The following is a 21,744-nucleotide window of genomic DNA, read 5'->3' on the forward strand; positions in this document are numbered from 1 at the left end:
CACAAACACCATGAAGTTTTCTGCTTTGTCATCATTATTGATTTCGAGATACTCAGATACCATGGTGGTGAAAGACACTGCAAAGCCCTAATATACCTAAAAGCATAGGAAGCATTGCCATGCTGAAACAGAAAAATAAAGATGGGTGAGCTAAACTTGAGTCCCTACCATATCCTAAAACCATGGTTCAGAAAACTAGGCTGCGTGTATTAGTCATTATGTTTAATAGCCTATTCTGCTAGCTTCAAAACCTGAAAGTCCAACATCTTCAAATGCACCATTGGTAGGAACAGGGATGTGGCAGAGCACAGAGTGATGAGGTCTGTATTCAGGTTCATTACCAGCGTTTTCCTCGGTTGCAATTATTTTAATGAAGATTTTGCCTAATTAAGATTTTCACGATTTGGTGTAAGAAGCAGATACAACACCTGATATAGTAAGCCCTGAAGCCAAACATTACCATCAGCTTTAATGGGCATTAGGATGGTCCCTTATGGATCAAAGCAGAGCCATTTCACTGATCAGGTGCATGAAGACAACTCAGACATGAGCCACCAAATAGACATACTAAAAATTGTAAACTTTAGTCACTCAGAAACTCAGGGATGAACACTGCAGTAGTGAGTCAGGATCCTCGGGCAGTCTCTGCTCCTCTAAGACAAGTTGTGTTGACCTTATGAAAACTGGCTGTGTCCCCTGGGGGGAAAAAACCCTCCAAACCAACATCTCAGTGAGAGGCAGAGGACACTGGATGTTTAAAGGGAAGAGGTACCCCCAGCTTCTGTCACGAGCTGTTTTTCCATACTTGTGAAGTCAATCAGAGGACTAAGTCTCCAGCCCCAGTAGCCTGACTTTTCTTTTTCCTCTGTTTACAATACAATTTTGAGGCATTTACAAAACTCTGGTGCCTGTGTGGGGTAACAAAGCCACCTCAACAGCTGAGGAGTTTTTCCTGCTTAGTGAAGCCTTCCTCTCCCATTCTTGTTTTCCAGAACTGGACAGCCCCATCCCACAGCCCCTTGGAGATTCAGGTAAGTGCCCTACCTTCTCAGCTCCTTCCCCCCACAGTACCTAGGGCATGGCACCGCATCTTTGCGACTACTGAAGTGGCCCCTTTCATGCAAGAAAGTGAGCTTAATTATTCTAATTCCTTGGGGGAATGTGAACAATATTTTTTGCCTTAATACTGACTCATCATCTGTTTCAGCCTTCAGCCCATCTTTAAAGTGAGACTACTATTTGTATTAGTGACTTAAGGAAACATTCTAAGGTTTATTCAAAACAGCAAAACAAACATAAAGTGCTCTGCAGTGGGCCAAGCCTACAAGCTTTCGAGTATGAGGATAATAAGCTCTTCACCTCACGACCGTTTTCTTAGGAAAATTGAGTAAGAACCCCAAAAGGGTCAGCTTATGAGCCACACAAAACCTGCTTGTTTCAATTTGCAGGATCTCAGGGGATCAGTTTGGGATCAGGCAAACCCCAAACTGACACCTAGCCACCTTACACGGGCTGCTGATTCCAGACCTTACCTGGAGAAAAGCCATGGCGTTGCTCTCTACCTCTTACCTTTATTTATCTGCCAAAGAAGGAGAAAGGCCCATGGCACCCTCCCTTCCCAGTTGAGGATGTTTTCCTGACTGAGGGTTCTCAAACCAATCTGCACCCCCTGAAAGCCTTTAAAAGGCAGTGATATGCCAATTTATCTGCTTCCTACTCAGCCACAGCAGAAGTGGGTAATGCTTATCTGCTCCCTTTACTTCTGATGATGACCTTTAATTGGAGGGTCCCAACTGGAGCCCGCCTGAAAGACCTCTCAGATTTTGGCAGTGGCCCTCAGCAGTTCTCACCATGCCCATTAATTGGGGTGTTGCTGATTAGAGGGTGAGCACACCAGGCTGTGCAGCACCCACAGGTTGGGCTCTTCCAGTAATGATGAGCTGGTTGTGTTAGAGACCACTTCATCTAAAAAAGTTTAGAAAGCACCATGCCCCTATTAGGACCTTTCTTAATGGGGTACCCAAGACCCTGTTGTTGCGTGCAAAAAGCCTGCACCCAACGGCCCTGCGTTTATTTGTATTGCAAACACACACGATGCAAACTTTCTCTGCTAGTTAGAGGACACTGCTGGGGCTTTGGTAGGCAAGGTCAAGACAACGTTAGTCTGCTCTGATAAAGCATGAGGAGGTAAATCATTCCGTGCAACTCAGAAGTCATTCAGATGGTACTTTTGGCATTTCCCCCCCTGCTTTTGTTCTGTCAGTCTGAAGAGAACAGCTCGTGTGATGTAATTTCGAATGGAGCTTTTTTAAAGCTTTCACTCAGGAAAAGCTTCAGGAGCTCTGGGGGTATAGCTTAGCTCCGAGAAATAGAAAGAAAGCAAGTTTGCATTGACAGCTTGATCCCAGAGAGAGGTGGCTGCCTGCTTGTCTAACAGGTCCTCTGGGTCTGGATGAGGCAGAGACAGAGGAGCAGTCATATTAAGTGAACGCGCGCTGCCAATGTTAAAGGAACAATTACCATTATTCTGCATAGTTCACTGTTTGCTACTGCTATTTCCTTCAATAAAACCTCTTTTCACTTGCCAATTGGAGCTTGTCATGTAACAATATTTCTTATGCACAATACACATACTAAAATGCCCCTGTGTTTTTAATACATTTATAGTTGTTAACAATAGCGGTATAGTGACAGAAAAAATGTACTTGCTTTGAATACAGAATAGATTGAAAAAAGAACAAACCAGAGGCCCTGCTCTGAAGGATTAATGAGGGTTAGATTTTGCCTAATCTGTGTTAAAACAGTGACACCTCTTCCATTTCACTGACAACCGCTTTTTCCTCTCAGGGCCTGGGCTGTGACCTCCTTGCTTAGAAGGGGTTGTGCACCTGAGCCTTGAGCAAAAGCAAAGTTAAAGTTTTGATGTGAGGAAGCGTTGAGGAGAGGGGTGAGCTCTCACCCACCCCCGTGCCCGGGCAGCCCCGATGGGGACAGACAAGGGGGGCCGCTCCTGCGGCTTCGGCGAGCTCGGCGCACTCAAGGTCGCCCAACCAAGCCTTTGATCCTTGTTCTCAAGGATCCCTGTGGTCCACAGACGGGTGGGAACGTGCGGATCCACCATCCGGCGACACCTGAAACCTCTGGTGTTCACTGCTCCCATCGGACACTCGCAAAACTCCTTCGGAGCGCGGTTCCTTGCAAAGCAGGACGAACGCCCGGCGTTTCACCGAGGCTGCAGGAGCTCTGCAGCTCTCCTCTGGAAGCTCGTACAATGAAGACATTGTGCTGGTGCTGCACTTGCCAACATTAGAAAGCCAGGCAGAAATGACCACGGTGAAGGTGCCACGGTGAGAAGAAATCACGTTTGCTCTTGTGAGCAGGCTGAACCTAATATTTCATGCACCCGAATGAACAAGCAGCTGTTTGGAAACCTTCGTAGTGCAGTCATGAGGGAAACTTTCTTCTGCCATAAGATTCATGTTTTCTAAGAACACTATTTTGTTCTGAACAAGTTAATATACACAGGAAAAGACATCTTGAGTGTTCCTGGACTCTCCTACACTATCCAGGAATAGTGATAGACTGCGAGTTTAAACACATCCTTCCACTGCACAGGGAGAGAAGTGTGTTTAATGCTGTGAGCAGAACAGTTATCATGTTTGCCTTTGCCAGAGCTGGCAAGACTATACTGTCCTAAATGTACTTATTACATAATTAAGAAACAGTGGATGTCATCTGTGTGCCCCCAGAATAGATATTCTGCATCCTCGGTGTCCCCCAGGAAAAAAATATTTTGTGAAAAGATGTATAGCATGATACATCTTCTGCTTCAGATATTGCTAATTGCTTTGTCTGTGACTCTTTCTGAGGAAAAGAGCAACGAAACCCAGAGAAGGCTACCATACTGGAGGTTGTTTTGGAGCCTGATCTGTTGAGCTCCCTGGAATTCTTTCCGTTGACATCTGCTAATACTGGATCAGGCCCTTGCGGAGCTAAATAAATGGTTTTCCAGCACAGTCCAGCAAAGGCTGCTCGTCGGCACCCGGGGAGGTGCTCAGATAGTGATAAGATTGATCATGTTTGCTATAGTGGACAAGTCCAGCTCCCACACAACATACTTGTGTTCCAGTATGGCATGCAGAGGAGAGAGAAAAAAATGGAAGTGTTTGCTAGGAAAGTCTCTAGAAGACATAAGACTCTCACAGATTGCCACTCATGGTTGGATTTGAATCAAAGAAAAGCTTTTATAACTTATTAGAAGACATGGGGTTTTGTAATCATCTATTATCACATGCCAATTTACCACGAGTAGAGCTTTAAGGACCTTCTATGAGAAATGCTGCGCCTTCCTTGGTTTGCAGCTCTATTTGACAGCATTCAAACTGTTTGTATATATATATTTTAAGAATACTTGTGGTTTTGATGGTGTTTCCCCCCACCAAATCAAAATGCTGACAGCCTCAGAGCTCCTCTGGCATTAATGCTGGGCAAGGATATCTTTGTGACCATAACCGTGTGTCATACCTGCTTTGGGAATAAACTTTTGGCACGTAACTTCAGTGTCATTCAGAAAGTGGCACAGTTGCTAAAGACCTTGGGACGTGAAGGGAAGACATTGTGCTGTCTTTTCATTGGAAAGTTCACAAATTCTGCCTAGAGATTCCTCTGATACTTTCATTTTTCAATAGATAGTGCCTACCAAAAATAAAACTGAGAATTTTAAGTGCTTTCCAAATTTAGTTACACAGAGTTTCATGTGGAAAAAAATTCTTTTGTAATAAACTCAGTATTTTCTGTTTTACATGACCTATAAATTTCCCAAACAAAACAGAGTAAGAAATTACACAAGCATGTCCAGGAGTGAGACCCACCTTTAGTTACCGTGCCAGCATATTAAATAAAGCCCTGTCCACTTCTGGCTACTCCGTTCTGGTTAGGATTTTGTTTCTGAAACTTGATCATCTGAGCAGACAGTCTTAACCTCATGGATGGGGTGGGTAATTAACTGCAAGACGAAGGAAGGAAGACTGAATTAATTCAGCAGTGCTGCCGAGGCAAGGACTATAATAATAATAATGTTTGTTTTTTTCTTTAATTTGAAAACAAAACGATCAATTTGGATAAGATAAGGCATCAACATCTCCAGCTTCCCACAGATTCCTCATGGTGAGGAATAAGGAGAATTAGTGAGTGTCGAGTTATCCCTGCAATACAACAAGCAGCTGCCCGTGAGCTCTGGGACGGACCTGCCTCCGCACCCGGTGCAGGGGGTCCGTGCAGCCCCCGCAGCGGGGTGGCCTCTGGGGCTATCCGTGGGGCTGTGCATCCCAAATCCCTGCAGCCCGGGGAGGGGACAGGGACTGGCATGGCCCTGTGGTGGCTGGGGTGACCTACTGACATTCATAAAAACAAATAGATGCTTAGCCTTCCACTTGGAGGGGGAAGGACAGGGCTGTGCGTTTTAAGTTCGGGTTCAGTTTGAGACTTACTTGCTCTGAGTTCGTTTAATTATCGCTTTTAGCAAAACGTCAGGAGAGTGCAGCCTTGAAACAGAAAGAAAGAAACAAAAGAATAGAGAAAGAAGACTTTATTTTTCTTTACAAAAGCTTTTTAGGGCTGTTTCATGTGATAGAGCTGCCACACTACCTACAAGATCCAAAAATCCAATCTGGGGCGTAAATTCGACTTCAGAAATAGCCACTCCTTCTCAGAGACTCCCAGAGAGGATGATCTCTTTCAAGAGCTGCAGCAGTAACAACAGGGTGCCAGGATGCCCTGATCATAAACTGGAGGAAATTAATTCAAAACAGGCAAAAGAAAAAAAAAAAATCCCTATCAGCAAGCAGTACATGAAGTGCCACGAGATCCTGCTGCTCTCTGGACTAATCCCAATTACTATAATGGATTTATTTCATGGAGGTCATTTCATACAGTCACAACAGCCAGGACATAAATACAGACATAAAGAAAAAACTTGGTAGGAAAGAAAACAGTGGCTGAAGGAGAATTTGGAAGATCCAATCTAGATCAAACCCTGGGGGCTCTGGTACACTCTCCCGGAGGATGCTCGGCCGGATCCCGCACCCTGGCCCGTGGGTTTCGGTGACTGCATTGCCTGTTGACCAGCTGAGGTTACATTTCTGCTGCAGTTAACACTCGATATCAAAGCTGTGAAGTTCCTGTGAAAATCTGGTGATTTATCTTGGTGCTTATCAGCCGAAGGCTCCTGTGAACCTGGCGCCAAGCGCTGACACGGAGCGATGGTGAGTGCAGGTCTCTGGGCAGGCACCTGTAAACCATCCAGTGAGCCTGCTACAAAAGCAGTGGGGAATTTTGCTATTGTGTTCGCTGAGAGCATGAATCACGTCCAGTGTCTAACGCGGGCGATGATGTCTGATGCAATCGGGACTTTTGAATTAGCACATAAAAACCTTTTCACAAAGTGTTTGGTCCCCCTTGCAAAGTCCGTTACAACTCTAAAGCGTAAGCGAAAAACGTAAAATTAACACTGATCCCTTCAATTCTTTTTTAAGCATCCTTAAATCCAGCTTTTTTTTTCCCTGCTGTACATCTTACTTTTTATAGTTAAAAGTAATTTTAAAGCAAAAAAGAACATAAACAATATACACTGACTCTTGACACTCCATTGCTTTTTTAAACTAGAATAATAAAAATTTGCAAATGAACAAAAGAGTGGGAGGAAGATATCTGATTTACAATGTTTTTGAGATAAAGAACACTATAAAAAAAGATCAATGTGAATAATAAAGCATTGTTAACTGAGTCATGACATTTCTATTCTCAGTGAAGATTTGAACAGTAGAGCTCTGCAAATGAGCACCTTGTGCCATTTTCAAAGTGGGAGGAAGACATATAATTATAATTTTTAAAGTGAAGAGAAATTTAAAAAAATCTCTGTGAAAAAGTTTATTGAAAAACATATCGACATATCAATATGACATAAATTACTTTAATTTTATTAAACTAGGAGGGGGGAAAACCTCTTTTTGATGACTGGCTGCAGAAAGCATTCCTTGAAAAGAATTTTCTTTATTAAAAACTCTTTTGCTAAGATGAAACAGCACTGAATGTCAGCACTACCGTATATTTATTCTGTAACTCTTCCAACAGCTGAGATCTATAAAAGAAACATATTTTCAAAACAGTTTTAACCTCCATTGTCTTGATCATTCGTATTAACATTTTTCATGTCACCTATTGAAATCCCTTAAAGGAACCTTTTATTCAGTCAAAATTAATGAAGCCATTTTCTTAAACAGCCTCCAAAAAGTAAAAAGGACATAATGTTGTGCATTTTATTTGACATACGTTTTCTGCCATTTCACTTATTTGTGTGATGAGAGCAAAACTTCAGATTTATCAAATCTGCAGAGAAAAGTGATTTTGAGAGAGAAGAAAACTAACTCTGCTCTTGCTGCGTGTGCAATTTAAATCCACAGTGAAAGTACAGCATTGATCAGATTACTCCAATTGAGTCATTTAGTGCTTTGGCATTCCTGAAGTTAGAGCCCAGCTGTGAAATCATAGCTGGGGCCAAACTTTGCTGTTAGGTGAGTGCACATGGCTCCCATTTTCTTCAAAGGGAATGACACACATGGCCAATATTTAACTTTCACCTCTTCCATTCTTCAGCTAGCAAAGCCAGAACCAATGGACTGTATGTAGGCAATTTAACAGAATTAAGAATATAATCAAGATTTTCCAGGACTTCCTAGTGATTTGGGCTATATAATTCAATACACCTCAAACAACAGATGCTCAGCATATTCTGAAAATCAGGCCATCTTGAATGTCTTACTTTAGGCAGGTAAATCGTAAATCACATTGAGTATTTTGGCCATTGGATCCTAACAAACAGGGTGTAGGATACCTCTTCAAAATCATAAGCTCCAATTTCTGCGTTGGCTGGGATGCCTTGGGAGACTTACCACATCCCACCCCGTTTTGGGTACTGCGATTGCACACATTTCTCCCCTGCCATTACCATTATGGGACTTGAACACAGTGCAGATGCCTGTCTGCAGCAGCCGTCCCCTGGAGAAAATCTAGGTTCTGGTTCTGCAGATCCCCTGGGATGGATTGGACTGCTGGGATGGCCCACAAGACTTTGAGGCGTATGGTGCCACAGAGAGAAAAAAGGATGCATCCCAAAATCTAGCTGTCCCATGGTGTATGCAGATCTTCATTTCAACTCAAGGTCAAGTGGAAAACTTTCCTACCATCCTTGCTGACTCTCCTCTTCGCTTTCCTCCGACTCCATCTGTTCCTCACCCATCTCCTTCGTTCCGCACTCGCCTCCCTCTTCTTCCTGTGTCCATCTGTTCCCTCCTTCCTCAACACAAGTTGGGGAAGGGAAGTAAATTCAGTCATTCACCGAACAGATTTCAAGATGAACCCCCTCCCTCTCCAGCTCTAACTTCATTCATCATGGTAAAAATTATAATGAATAGAAATGTTGAAGGTGAAAATTTATTAGGGATTGTGTTGCTTTCTTATATCAAAAGCAGTTAAAGCTGCTTATAAACATTGGCTTCATTCATTTTTCTTAATATATGGTGTAATTAGTGAGAAATATTAGTGGAAGTGCTTGCTATGCAGTCCATCAACACATGCCTGTCAGAGTTTAGGATCTGGGCCAAAATTTTTTGCCAGTCCTGTGATAGATTTACAATAAGCCTGTAGAAGGCTTTACAGTCAGCTGGGTCACTAATTCATGAAGTTAAAATGTATGCAAAGAGGTCAAAAATTCACTATTGATAAAATAACCCCTCCCGGGATTGCACCATTAGCTTTGTTACTGCAACAGCAAAATAAAGTAAACTCAAAGCTTCTGTGAATTACCAGTCCATCATCATAAATCAGAAGAGCAGCACTTGCACAAGTTCATGATGTCATATGAAGCCCACTATATATTTATAACCTTGTGTACTATTTCCTGTTTCCTTACGACAAAAATCAACAGTCTCTAAATCCCCTGTATCCTTATGCCTGAGCTCAGCAAAATGTAATGGGCACGAAACTCTGGAAGCACCCATGATATATTAGTCTAGAGCAGCTTGCTTCAGGTCGTCTGTGACGCCCGCTCTCCCTCTGGCCTCTCCTACCTGGATGGGAGCAGTTCCCATGGAGTTTGCTCTATCTGCTGCACTCGCTGTAGGGATAGTCCTGCTCCCCTTCCTACATTGCCTCCCTGGCCCTGGGAGAGAGAAGGAAGGAAGATTTAAGCCTCCAAGCCCTACATATGGAGTGGATGGCCTGGCAAGCACAGCAGAGGTGGAGGAGCTCAGCACCCACGTGGGGACCTGGGCTTGCCACCACGAGGACCTTGGGCATCTTGTCTACCGAGACAGCTAAGCCATGGAGGTTGGAGCTTGGGATGCAGTTTCCTCTTTTCTTTGCTGATGGTTTGGGAACCTCATCTAAGGTTTCTGGGGTGTTTGAGCATGGATGATGCTCCACATTTTATCACGGACCTCCCAGCCCTCAAATTTTCTGTACCTACCTGAAACAGGAATTTCTGTGTTTGCCAGTGATCGTCTTCCCCTCTTCTCAGATGAAACGTTCTCTCTTAGCAATTTGTTTACTTTTTGGCTTCCTTTCCAGAAATGAGACAGAGGGTAACAGAAACAGTGCACCATCCCACGTAAGCCCTCCTGCAAGGAAGCACACTTGCTTCTATTTGCCCCCAAAACAACAACTCCTGAAGTCAATGACTGTCACTAAGTGGCTGGGGGTGATAGACGTGCCAGACAATATTTATTTACAGTTTCTCTCTGCAATATTGTTTTGTTCTTCCACCAAGACAGCTGCACCAGCTCCCTGCCTCTCCCGGCGCTCCCCGGGGTGACGCCGAGCAGCGAGGACCATCCAGGTAAGCTGCTGGCCCCGCGCACGTGTCACACTGTGCAGAGATACCCCTGGCATCCCCTCCTGTTGCTGCTGGCAGGCAAATTACATCCTTTAGACTGGCAAGAAGTATTTTGGTTTTCTTTTTACTTTTTCTTTTTTGAAACGTGGCCATCGAAACCTGAGGTTTGGGATTCAATTTACTAAGAGTCTTTTCAAACCGAGTGAGTCCAAGTTCAAGCCTTTATACCTACAAGTTATCATCCATCAGGTCCGATGTAGCTCTGCCTGCTTCATCTCAGGACTGACTGGACGTGGCACACAGCTCTTTCAGTGACGAGCATGTGATGTATTAAATGGACGGGTAGCGACAGCAGTGCATGGGATAACGAATGGCAGGGAGATCAGCCAGGCGTTCCTTTGGTTCTTTCGCTGCACTGATACACGAAGATGCCTCACGGTGAAATTTAAAAGTTACACGTCCTAAACTGCTACAGTTTTCCACACAGTTCACCATTAACCCTTGGGACTCCTTGCCACAGGGGTGTGAGGCAAAGGGCCGCTGCCAGGATGGATTGGGAGCAAATGCCACCGGCAAGTAGAGCCACAGGCTCCCTTGTCCTTTGCTTCTAAGATGCATATGAGCCCTACGTAGGGTGATAGATCTGTTCTCCTCCTTCTCTTTCAGTGGCAACTCCCCCTAACCAGTTGCTCCAAACAGCTCTTTGGCATCACCCATATTGCTGCAGTCCCCAACCAGCAAAATATAGCACCTCTTATCTCCCCTGTCTCTTGCCAAAAACAGACTTAGAGCCCTTATATGCCACTATATAAAAGCTAATTTCAAAAGCATGCTAGGGAACTCCAGCCTCTTATTCTCCAGGGCTGCAAGACCCTGTTTTGTGCCTAAGCCAATGAAGAGAAATAGAGGTCAGGGGACTTAATGTAAATGCCAGCCTTGGTATTGCTGCTCCTCGCTATTAACCAGAGGGATCTCGGGCTGGCGTCGGTAGAAATTAAGTGATTTACTTTGTGCTTTCATGAATTTAGACACTGTAGTCAGCCGCCTGAATTGCCCAACTTAAAAAAAAATAGAAATTTCATGTGAGTATTGAGGCTATCTCTATCTTTAATACAAACATGGGTGAACAATCCCAGTCTTCTACTGCAATAGCCAAGGCAAGTCCCAGTTACCCCATATGAGGAAGAAAGTTGCTACTTCATGATACTGTTTAAAAATGGCACATTGTGGGGGTTTACCTCTAGCTGCCTCTGCCTAACAGTCTAACACTGACTAATCTGAGCTTTCTTCATCATGATACACTTATCTTTCCCTTTTAATTCACTTCAGTGGATGATGTCTACACAGTAAAAACACAAACATTTGTGGATATCGGAAGCTGAACACAGGCTTTTAAAAGACAGTAGCAAAGTTGGACGGTCTGCCCATCTCTAATTGTAATTTAAATTTTTTTTATATTCTCATTTAACAATAATCATAAATAACATCAGTTGTACGTAATATATTTTTAAAGCCTATTTGTCTCCACTTATTTGTTCCAAGCTCTCAACCTACTACTACTGTTCCATGCAGCAACAAACTCTAAAAGAGAAAAAAAAAAAGTGCTAACCACTTTTTTTTTTATGCTGGTCTAGCATAATCTTTAGTTCTTTAGACACTTTGTGCAAACATTAAATTGATAAAAGACATAATGTAGATGGACCCACAGCTGAACTGAAGGTAATTGCATAAAAACGAAATGGAGACCTATAATTGTACACTGCTTTAGCCTCTATCGCACTGTTTTCTGGAAGCAAGGATCTCGCTTGTCATAGCAAGTTGCTTGTTACGGTGATTGCATGAAGACTTGATCTAGCTGTACAAGACAAGTATAACATTACTTAAAGGGAGCTTTTCAAACTAAGAGTCTGACACTAAAATGTACTGTATTTTCAAAGATGTAGTTATGCTTTAACAAACAGAAGAGTCCTTGAATGACAGCTTTTGTTACCCATTTGTTTGATGGTGCTGTATTGAAAAATTCAGGTTATGTCTATGCCTTTCTATTTCTGGTTTTGATTTCTCTTCAACAGCACTTGAAGAATAAAAATTGACTCGAAGCATGAATAGTAGAAGTCAGTGGATACAGTAAATGTTAGTCTGGCATTTACTGATTACTTGGATCTGATTTTTTTTCAGTCTCATTTGCTGAATGCTTAAATGCAATCTGTGGGCCATTGTATTGTTGTAGAAATGGGGAACTCAACAGATATATTGTGATTTAAAATATATCCGGTTTAGACTTTGGGGCCAATTTTGAAAGTGGAAAATGATAGAAAGCGTCATTCTTGCCCAGGCCTTTCAATCTGATCCGCTTGTATTCAACTGCTCAGCCCGTGTGTACTCTCAGCCGGGACAAACAAGATCCATTTGTAAGATTGGCACCTGAATAACAGGTGGGACATGTGTCTTTTGGACTCACAGATCAATTATTATCCAATAAATCCAATGCATACATGGGACATTGCTTCCTCCAGAGCTCTGCTACTTCAATTAGCACAACTTTTCCTGGAAACGGTATGTTATTGAATGAAAGTGCAGGAAAAATTGCGGTATGTCATTGATTTATAAACACTGGAAAACAGTGGTTACTGTACATGTAAGTACATCCAAAATGCATGATTTTCACATTTTGGACTCAAGAGCTGGCCAAGAAGTCAGAGAGGGGAAAAAAAAAGCTGTATTTCCTTACTCTGGGGCGAAAACCATCAACAAATTATCACAGATGTGCAAAATCGGATGTGCTTTGCTCAGGATGCTGGTTTCCTACAACCAAGTGTACAACCTGCAGGCGAGCACTGCTGTGCTTCACGTTGCTGCTTCACACCCGGAGAAGCCACCAGCTCTCCTGCCCTTACCAAGTCTCCCCCGTGGCTTTCCTTTGTCATAACACTCACAAAACCTGACAGTTATAGGTTTCTGAGACTCCTCACTGTGTCACTGCTGTCTTAGTGTCCCCTTCCCTCCACTTCTGTCTATCCCACCGGTCGCTCCCTACCTAAGGCCAATCTGTAAACTCTCCACGGCAGGGAAAATCCACATTTCCTTCATAGTAGACTTTGTCATTACTACAAGTTCAAAATCAAGCCAAAACATCTGCTAACACGCATTTTTAAAGCCGTGATTTAAAGTTAAAGTGAAAATGATAGCTTAGTATTTCTTCTTATCCTCTCCCAAGGTCTTACTCTGCTAACCTCTACCCAGCTTTTCTGCTTCTACATATTTCACTCCATGATGATGATCTAAACCAGCATGAGATCTGACTATGAGTAAAAATTTAAAGGAATTGCTCACTCATTCTGTAAGTAAACAGAATCATAGAAATCACAGAAAAATAAGCTCGGAAGGAACTTCCAGAAGTCACCCCATCTGGCCTTTGCCTCAAACCAGGGCTAACTCTGCAGTAAGAGCAGGTTGCTGGGGTCCATGCCCAGCTGAGATCTCCACACTTCCCCAGCCTCACCGGGGGCTGCCCCAATGCTTTACACCTCCCATGATGAAGAATTTGTTCCCATATGTAATCCCAATTGCTCTTGCTGCAGCTTGTGACAGTGGCCTCTTGTCCTTTTAGCTCCGTGCACTGCTGGGAGGAGCTGGGGTCTGGTGTCTCCAGTACCCTGCTTATGAAGTGGAAGACAGCATCCAGCACCGCTCTTTGCCTTCTCTTCTCCAGGCCAACCAAGCCCAGCTCCCTCAGCCTCTCCTCATACATCAGGTGCTCCAGACCCCTTATCACCTTGGTGGCCTTCACCGGACTTGCTCCAGATACCAGTTAGGCTTCAAATCCTTGCTTCCCCTGCTTCGAGCCTGAAGGTCCCAGTGGTTTTTCACCTACCCATCCCATCCACGTTTCTTCCTTTTGGCTGCAAGGCTACTATGGGACATAACTGCAGTCTCATCAAGGTTTCACTCTCTATCAACCTTTTCTTGCCTTTTCTTTAATGTATGTCAGGGGCCAAAGGTACCTGAAAAACAAGATATGCAGGGTCTCGCTTCTGGCTCCTTGCAGCAGAGTGCAGACTAACTGCTTTAAAGCACTTACTGTTCCTCTCAGAAAGTAATGTTTGCAAAACTGAGGTGTTTGTAAAGATTGATTTTCTGTATATAGCTCAAGAGCCAGCATATCACAAGATTTAAGTAAGATAAAAAGTGAGGCTGTGCTTGATGTGAGGTGTAGGAGTTAATCAGCTGTAGATAAGAATTGATGAGGTTTTATCATCCCAGCCATAGAGAGAATGACTGCGTTTCTTGGCCTCTTGATCACTTCGGAGAGTAAGTGAAACTATATATCAACCCATGTTTATCTGTGCCTGCGAAGTTCTTCAAGAATAAATTGAGCTCAGAACTCTTCTTAACCTTTCCCCTAGTTGTGCCTTAAAATTAAGCTCTCCTTCTGGTTTTTGAGCTGCCTTTCTGGCACGCTGACAGCTTGTGAAGTATCCCATCTTCTAGCTGACTTCCAGGCCAACAACACAAGTGTGGATGAAGTTACGAAATGATGAATCTGGATGTTAAACAGAGACCATCTGTCTTTCTTTGCTACAAGAGTATGAGCCATGGCGAGCTGGCACATCTGCATCTAGGTACCGCCTACGCACACATTGTTGGCTCTATATTTAGGGAAACTGAGCTGCTGTTGAAAAATAACAAGATAATTGTTCTGCCTTCTTTTATATTGCAAATTGAAGTTAGGATGGATATCACACTCGAAATAGATGTCGACTGAGGCATTAGTTTTGATCTCTTTCCTAACCTGATCCCACTCAGTGGAACTGAATTATTGCTTAGCCTCTAAGTCCTCTGGGTTTAAGAGAAAACCTTAGAATGCAAGTTCACAAATACTTATACTATGAGTAAACTTTACTTGCACAATGAGACTGAAATCATTAGATAAGTAGTGTTAGGCCTTGGAAGTAAACAACTGTAGGCTTGGAAATTCTGCATATGTTATTCTTTCAGATCTCTCTCTCAGTATCGCAAACAAGCCTTTTTTTTTTTTTTTTCCCCTAATCCCACCAGATAACCAGCTTACAAATGAAAAACATACAGATGAAAAGCCTATGAAAGGTATTGTTATGAGTTCTGTCGCAGAATTCAGCATCACAGACACTTCATCAAAGGGTACCAAAAAGGAGAAGAAATTGTCAGATGCAAGCACATCATCCATTGCTTCCCTGGAGAAATGCAGAGAATTCACTTACATTGAAGATGACGCATCAGTACATCAGAGAGACAGTGACGGTATGTTTTATAAAACAGATAAAACATTTAGCCTGGTTTCTAAATAACGCCCATTGGAAGAGCACTATGTGTATCTAACTTGAAATAAATGCTTACATGCTGAACAGGAGGTTCAAGAACATAGCCAAAAGCAGTATTAAGTTGCCCTGCAGACATTTTTGTGAGAGATGAGAATCTGTAGAAGATGATCTTAAATTGTCAGTGATATTAAAGTCATAGAAGAGGAGCTTAGAGCCTATTGTGCAACAGAGCATTTGTACTTTTGTCATGAGCGTTTGCACAGAGGTACTAGTGTCGGTATCAGATAAACAGAGTATCTCACATGAACACATTTCTCTCCAACAGCAGAGGCTGTTACTTTTGCCGTTGGAACCGCGGCAGCTGCTGTGGTTGCTGAACAGACGCTGTGTTTGGTGGTCAGCATATTACTTCTATGGACTTGTAGGTGCAGTTCTTCTATGGACCATTACCTCCAACCCTGCCATTCTGCTGACCCATCAAAGAAATCCTCCCTCTGCTGACCACACTGCAAAACTCACGTGGGTCAGGATGAGGAGCTCTCTTCATACTCTGCCCTGCTTCTGCAGAGAACTGTCTCTGATGTCTGGCCCAGGTGGATAGACCAGACGGATAGGGCTTCTGGTTAGTTCAGTATGCTCCGTGCTTTGAAAAAGCATATTTGAAAACAAAGCGCTATGAAAGGTTGTTACAGACCAAAATTTCAGCAGAAGCCCAACAGTTCGAGTGCATTTTCATAAATGAACATTGTTAAAACGTAGCTTGCTCTGGGGCTAACAATCAGAGCTGTCTTACCTTTTCCAAAAAGGAGCTGATCCTTTTCGTTGTGTAAAAGCACAGGTTAAAGAGCCGAATACCTGCATTATTTTTTGTAAGAATTTCAGAGGCAATAGTATAACCAAGAGTTAAGGAATAGAATTGGCTGTAAACACCCATTACAGACCAAGGGCATGACTCCTGCTAATCTAAATAATATAACACCCCTGATTTTAGTGGAATTATGCTGAGAACCGGCTATTCCTGGTTATTCCTGTGGATGTGAAAACAAGGGCTTCTGAGAAGCATTTTTGAAGTTTATTATGAGTGCCTTTTGCAATAATGGACTAGCGTGTTATATCCAATGGAGCTGGGATCTATCATGTATATCATTTAACAATTCCTAAACTAAGAATTTCTAAACACAGATCAACACAATAAACCGCCACGCTCTCCAGGAACCATTACCGTCTCTATTGTATCGCTGATCCCATAATAAAAAGGCTGTCTCCGATACATCTATTAGAATACATTTCATTTCAGTGAAGGATCTGAAGTATTGATGTCATTTAGGGGACTTGTCCTCTAGTCCAGACACTCACTGTTTTCTGAGTTTGCTAACTATCTGATCAGGCCCCTCAACCATTACTGGCACACAGGTGTGTACCATGTGATGCAAATAACAGATTTCATACTCCTTAGAAAAGCTAAAAGTGAAGGAAATTAGCAAAAAAACCCCCAATCTGTGCTCAATTAATAATGTTAAGGGCTGGATGGAAGCCAAGAAAACCAAAGGAAGCCAGATTTGTGACTGTCACTGCATACTCCACTCACTCTACTCTGACAAGTTGCTGCTTATTCCACACACACAAGGCCAAATCCTGTTCGCTGGTGCATGGAGAACTTCTGAAGGCAGAGCAATAGCTGAGGAAATCAGTGATTATTTTGTTCCCCGCACTCAGAGAGGAGCAGATCCAAAGCTCGTAGGTCCCACCAAGGGTGACCATCGTGGCTTCAGCGAGCTTGGGACCAGGTTTGCTGGGGGGACCATCTGCGTGAGCAGAGGGTGAGCTGACAGCCACCAAACAAGAGCAGGAAAATTTAGAGATGAGGCAGGCTAGCAAAATTATTAGAAGTTCTTCTCGTGTGCTAATTAATCTACTAATGTAGAAACTGAGAGCTGAGGTCGTTGTTCTCACTGAGATAAATGCAGTAATGCCATTTCGCAAACAGCAGGGAAAACAGACGAGAAAACAGGAGATTGCATCTTCTTTTATGCAGTTTGTGGCTAATTTATTTTCAAATATATAAATGAATGCATAGGAATGGATGTTTAATTGCTAATATCCATTATTTATATACATTACCCCACTTAAAACAGGACAAAAAAGCCTCACACATGCAGATTTTTCGAAATGTGTTACATCCATTATCACAGTTCATGGTGTGTGCTCTGATGGGAATTTAAAAGCATCTTTACTGCACATCACAGACTCTGTGCTGAAACATTACTTTATTATTAAAATCTTGTTCTTTTTGTGTGCTCTTTTTCCCGGATGGAGCCCATATCTATTCTCTCCAGATTACATAAGCAACACTATGGTTAACACATTCAGGAAAAAACCTGTTATTAGAAAACAGATCTTTGGAGAGGAAAAAAAAAAAAAGAAAGATCCTTAATCGATATATAATTTTGCATTTAATCTCTCGCACCTATGTATAGGAAGGAAATTTCATAAACATAAGATATCTTAAAAGAATAGTCTTAATTACATCAAGGACTACTGGATAAAACGATTATATTTTCTACAGTGTAAATTTCATACAATTAAATGCAATGGTGTCACCTTATACAATGTTTCAATTTTATAATTATTTCAGTTAATTTAGTTAGAAAAAAATATAAGGATGAATTTACTAAGTATCACCAAAATCTAGTCATTCTTATTCTACAGAATTGACTTAGAAGTTAGTTGTGCTTGTCTGAACTTAAATAGATCTTGACATATTTAAATAAGTATTAAAATTGATAACATTGGTGATGATATGCTACTCAGAAAGAAGTTCAATCACATGCTATTTATTCTTGCTACCTGCTTTAACTGCCTTTTTTTTTTTTTTATAAAGAAGCTGGACTGATTTTTTAATTTTGTTTTTCATCAAGAAAGCTTTCTTAAAAAGAAGAAAAAAAAAAAAAAGCTTAATTCTGGAAACTTCCTGGCAGGGAACTTTATGTTACGTGAGAGAGAAAATGCCACAACAGAACCAACGCAGTTGAATGAGTTCACAGTTAGTCATCCTAGGGCAAGAAATGTGGTTATAACCATATGCTTTCCTGAAAGAACCAATGAAAAGGCATTCATATTGTTGAAGGCATTTTTCCTTTCCAAAAACAAGGAGGGAAAAAAAATATTGAAAGGTCTGGGTCTTTGCACTCCAACTGGATTCACACAGTCAGAATCTCACACCTGCTCCGAGCCCTGCTGCACCCGGAGGCAGCCTCCCCAGATGCTGTAGTTTGAAAGGTGGGGAGTTAATTAGTTGATTTTTGAGGGGAACAAATATAACACAAAGTTTTTGTCATGGTGACCAAGTTTTCACGTATATTCACTGGCTCCAGGCACACATCCTAGCTGATACAACTTTCCAAACTTTTGTCTCCTTTCAAAAATTAGCAAGTCTGTGAATGAAAAGGTGAGAAGCCCATTTCGGTGGGGAAGGGGAAGGACCTTGGGCTGAGAATCGATCAGCACGCTGCCCTCTGTAGATGATGTTCCCCACAGTTGTTTTTTCTCCCTGTCTTTGGTTAGGCAATCTAGCTACCCTTAAACATTTTTACTGAAACAGAATACTTTTAGAAAGAAAACTATAAGCAGATGATGAATACGTACTCTTTTTTCCCCCCGTGTGTGTGGATTTAGTCTTGTTCGTAAGATCATCTCAGCCCTTATCCAGATGCCATATCGAATTCATGAGCCAGGGATGCCCTATCCCACGCATCCAGACTGACCACATTGAAAAGCAAGAACTAGACCTGGAGAGTCTGAGGGCCTGATCCACTCTCCACAAAAGCTTTGGGTGTTTGCGCACTGCCTTCCAGCAAGGATTGATTCAGACCGTAACAGACTTATATCCCAGAAAGGAATTGTTTAAATAAGAAGGATTCAGTTCCAAACCCTTCATATGCAGGCAAAAATGCCTCTGAAAGTTTTCTAGGGTATTTTTTGTTGATTTTTTTTTTTCCTTCCTAGAAATAGCAGGAGCAGCCTGATGATTTTCATCTTTAATTGCAAACCCTTGTGAAAAAGAAAATAAACTTGTGTCAGGTGTGTTGGTCAGGTAGCACATGTGGCATCGCAAAGCAGCAGCACTTCTAAACTCCTGCAAGGCTGCAAACCCCCCAGCAGAGCATCCCTGCTGCTTGAGGTTCACTCCTGTGCTGAAATTTATAGCCCAAACACTTGAAGAGTAGAGAATCATAGAATCATTCAGGTTGGAAAAGACCTTTAAGATCAAGTCCAAGCGTAAAGTTGGTTCAGAGTATTTGTTCCTCTGAACTTCACTGCCACAGAATATTTTCATTCAACTTATCTTCATGCTGCTGTTGTTTTTCCAGAACAAACAACATATAAAATAAATCCTTTCATTTGACTTTATGGAAGTAGTTATCATCAATGTATTTTTAGCCTACCCTGTGTGCTGTCTTGCATCTCATCTCTGTGTAGTCACGCTAGCCTGAACCTGGGTAATCAAGCATACCCTTTTTCTTATATCTCGCTGCTTTTCCTTTTTCTTAGATGAATGCGCAACACTTATCCTGGCCTGCTTGTTCTGCCAATTTTGGGACTTTCTTATAATGCTGCCTGATACCTGTGAACATTGGCTGACAGATACCTGTTGTCCATCCAATAGATACTACCAGACGTCCAACGAAGACCATGCCAACAACGACTGCAACTGTGACTGTGACATTGATTGCAGCCTTTTTGAGTCCTGCCACGAGACTGGTGAATGCCTGGAACTTGCCATGGAGATTTCCGAAGTCTGCTATCGCTAATAGGAAACTAAGTGACAAAATTCCTCAAAACTGCCTGAAAATGAACTGACAGAGTACAAAGGATGTTTTGTTTTTTTTTTTTTAAGATAACAACAATAATAACCAGAGTGTTTGCCAACCAGGACTATGTGCATCATGCTGCTCCCACCCTGGAGGTCCGTATAACTGTACCATTCTGGTTGTATGATTTCACAAACTGCTGAAACCAATAAAGGGCAAAAAAGGGTCTTCTCCTTTGCCATAGACGACAACAGAATTCCTAAGTGCCAAGTGTGCTCGATGCTTTACCCACTGTCAATGCAAGGCTTTTATAAACCTCTAATTGCTTTAAACATGGATTTCCCCATTCATAAACACAGGACAAATTAGGACATTATTTTAGGACTGATATATCTTAGTTCATCTTCCTAATGGATTCATACCTAAACATGTATTACACATTGTTGGTTATTATTAATAATGTATGATATAGCATCATTTTATAATTAAAAATTTATTTATTCAATCTCTTAAAACACACTTACATGCTCGGTTTAGGTAGAAAAGAAAATTAAATGAATTAGAAACCATGCTAGCGGTAATTACAGCAAATGTCTCTAAAAATCTCCAGTGAATTTTGTAAAGGAAGCATTTTAACAGGGTAGTGCAATTCGACAATGTATTAATGTGTGTGCCTATGGTTATGTAATAACAGGTTATGCCTATTGTTCATTAGTTATAGGAAAGGGCTCCTTAAGTGTAATTAGCCTAAATGGGAATTGACTGCACGCTTCCAGAGGAGAATTACCCCGTGGATAGCCAGTAGCTCCTTTACCTGATTTTCATTTGTAAGATTTCTGCAAGCAGCAGAGTGTTGCCACCTATTCTAGTGGAAACAGGCATCTCCACCTGTGCACAAAAGATTACAAAATGACAGTATCTATCCTGGTTGTGCTTTCAAACTCCCTCTATCTCTTTTCTGATGGCAGGTCTGATTAATAAAAACGAAATACATATTGCACATTACACATATGACAACAAAAGCATGTAAATTCGGCTGCCTGAGGGTGCAGAATGCATGTATTAAGCACAGAGGAGAATACAGAGTTGCTTGCTCACGTTAGATATTTATAGACTATCACCCAAGACAGTGTTTGCTTTGTATAGGCACTAAAACTTCTCCCCAAAATCCCACTGATCTCAGTGCAGAATTGCCTGGGGAACCCCAAACAAATCCTGGACAAGGTGCTGGGATACTCAGCATCGCTGAAGTCATTGAAGCCACTTGTTTAATAATCTCAGTTTCAAACCCGTAGTCCTGACATGAATATTTAATGGAAACAAAAATTTATGTGAATTTCCTTTTTTCCCCCCCACTTCTGGAAAATTCATGTTTTCAAAAAACCAGAAAGTAAGAAGTAGGTAGAACTGCCAAAGATCTTTGTACAGGTATCCTACAAAGCTTAGTGACCGAGGGACAGCAAACCTTAGAAATGCAGCGAGCGGCCCAGCATACCTTCTTTCTGGGCTCCTTCCAGGACATCAGTGGGGAATAAAAGAGGTTTGCTTATTTTAATTGTGACCTCACATTGTGAGTTGTAGCCGCCTAAAAGAACAAAGTCATTAGTCCTTAATTGCCACACCTGCACTAGCCTCCCAGCTGGGTCTGGACCCAACCCCAGAAAGCACTAACCACCACCATCCAGGAGGCCCTGGTCTTGCACACCCTGGGCTGGGCAATGCTGAGATTTACTGCTTCAGTTTG

The 21,744-nt window shown here is 42.2% G+C and overlaps 1 protein-coding gene across 1 annotated transcript in view; it reads left to right on the forward strand.

The window, feature by feature from the left end:
- Positions 1 to 20,556, forward strand: part of MDFIC2 (MyoD family inhibitor domain containing 2) — a 46,708-nt gene extending 26,152 nt beyond the window's left edge. The window contains exons 3-6 of the mRNA XM_069769910.1: positions 993 to 1,031; positions 9,824 to 9,892; positions 14,948 to 15,169; positions 19,741 to 20,556. Coding sequence (XP_069626011.1) covers positions 993 to 1,031; positions 9,824 to 9,892; positions 14,948 to 15,169; positions 19,741 to 20,000 — 590 coding nt within the window. The 3' untranslated portion in view covers positions 20,001 to 20,556. The remainder of the gene's footprint in view (positions 1 to 992; positions 1,032 to 9,823; positions 9,893 to 14,947; positions 15,170 to 19,740) is intronic.
- Positions 20,557 to 21,744: the final 1,188 nt, after the last annotated feature.

Source organism: Haliaeetus albicilla, chromosome 24 (assembly GCF_947461875.1).
Source record: "Haliaeetus albicilla chromosome 24, bHalAlb1.1, whole genome shotgun sequence".
In the NCBI taxonomy this organism is placed as follows: domain Eukaryota; kingdom Metazoa; phylum Chordata; class Aves; order Accipitriformes; family Accipitridae; genus Haliaeetus; species Haliaeetus albicilla.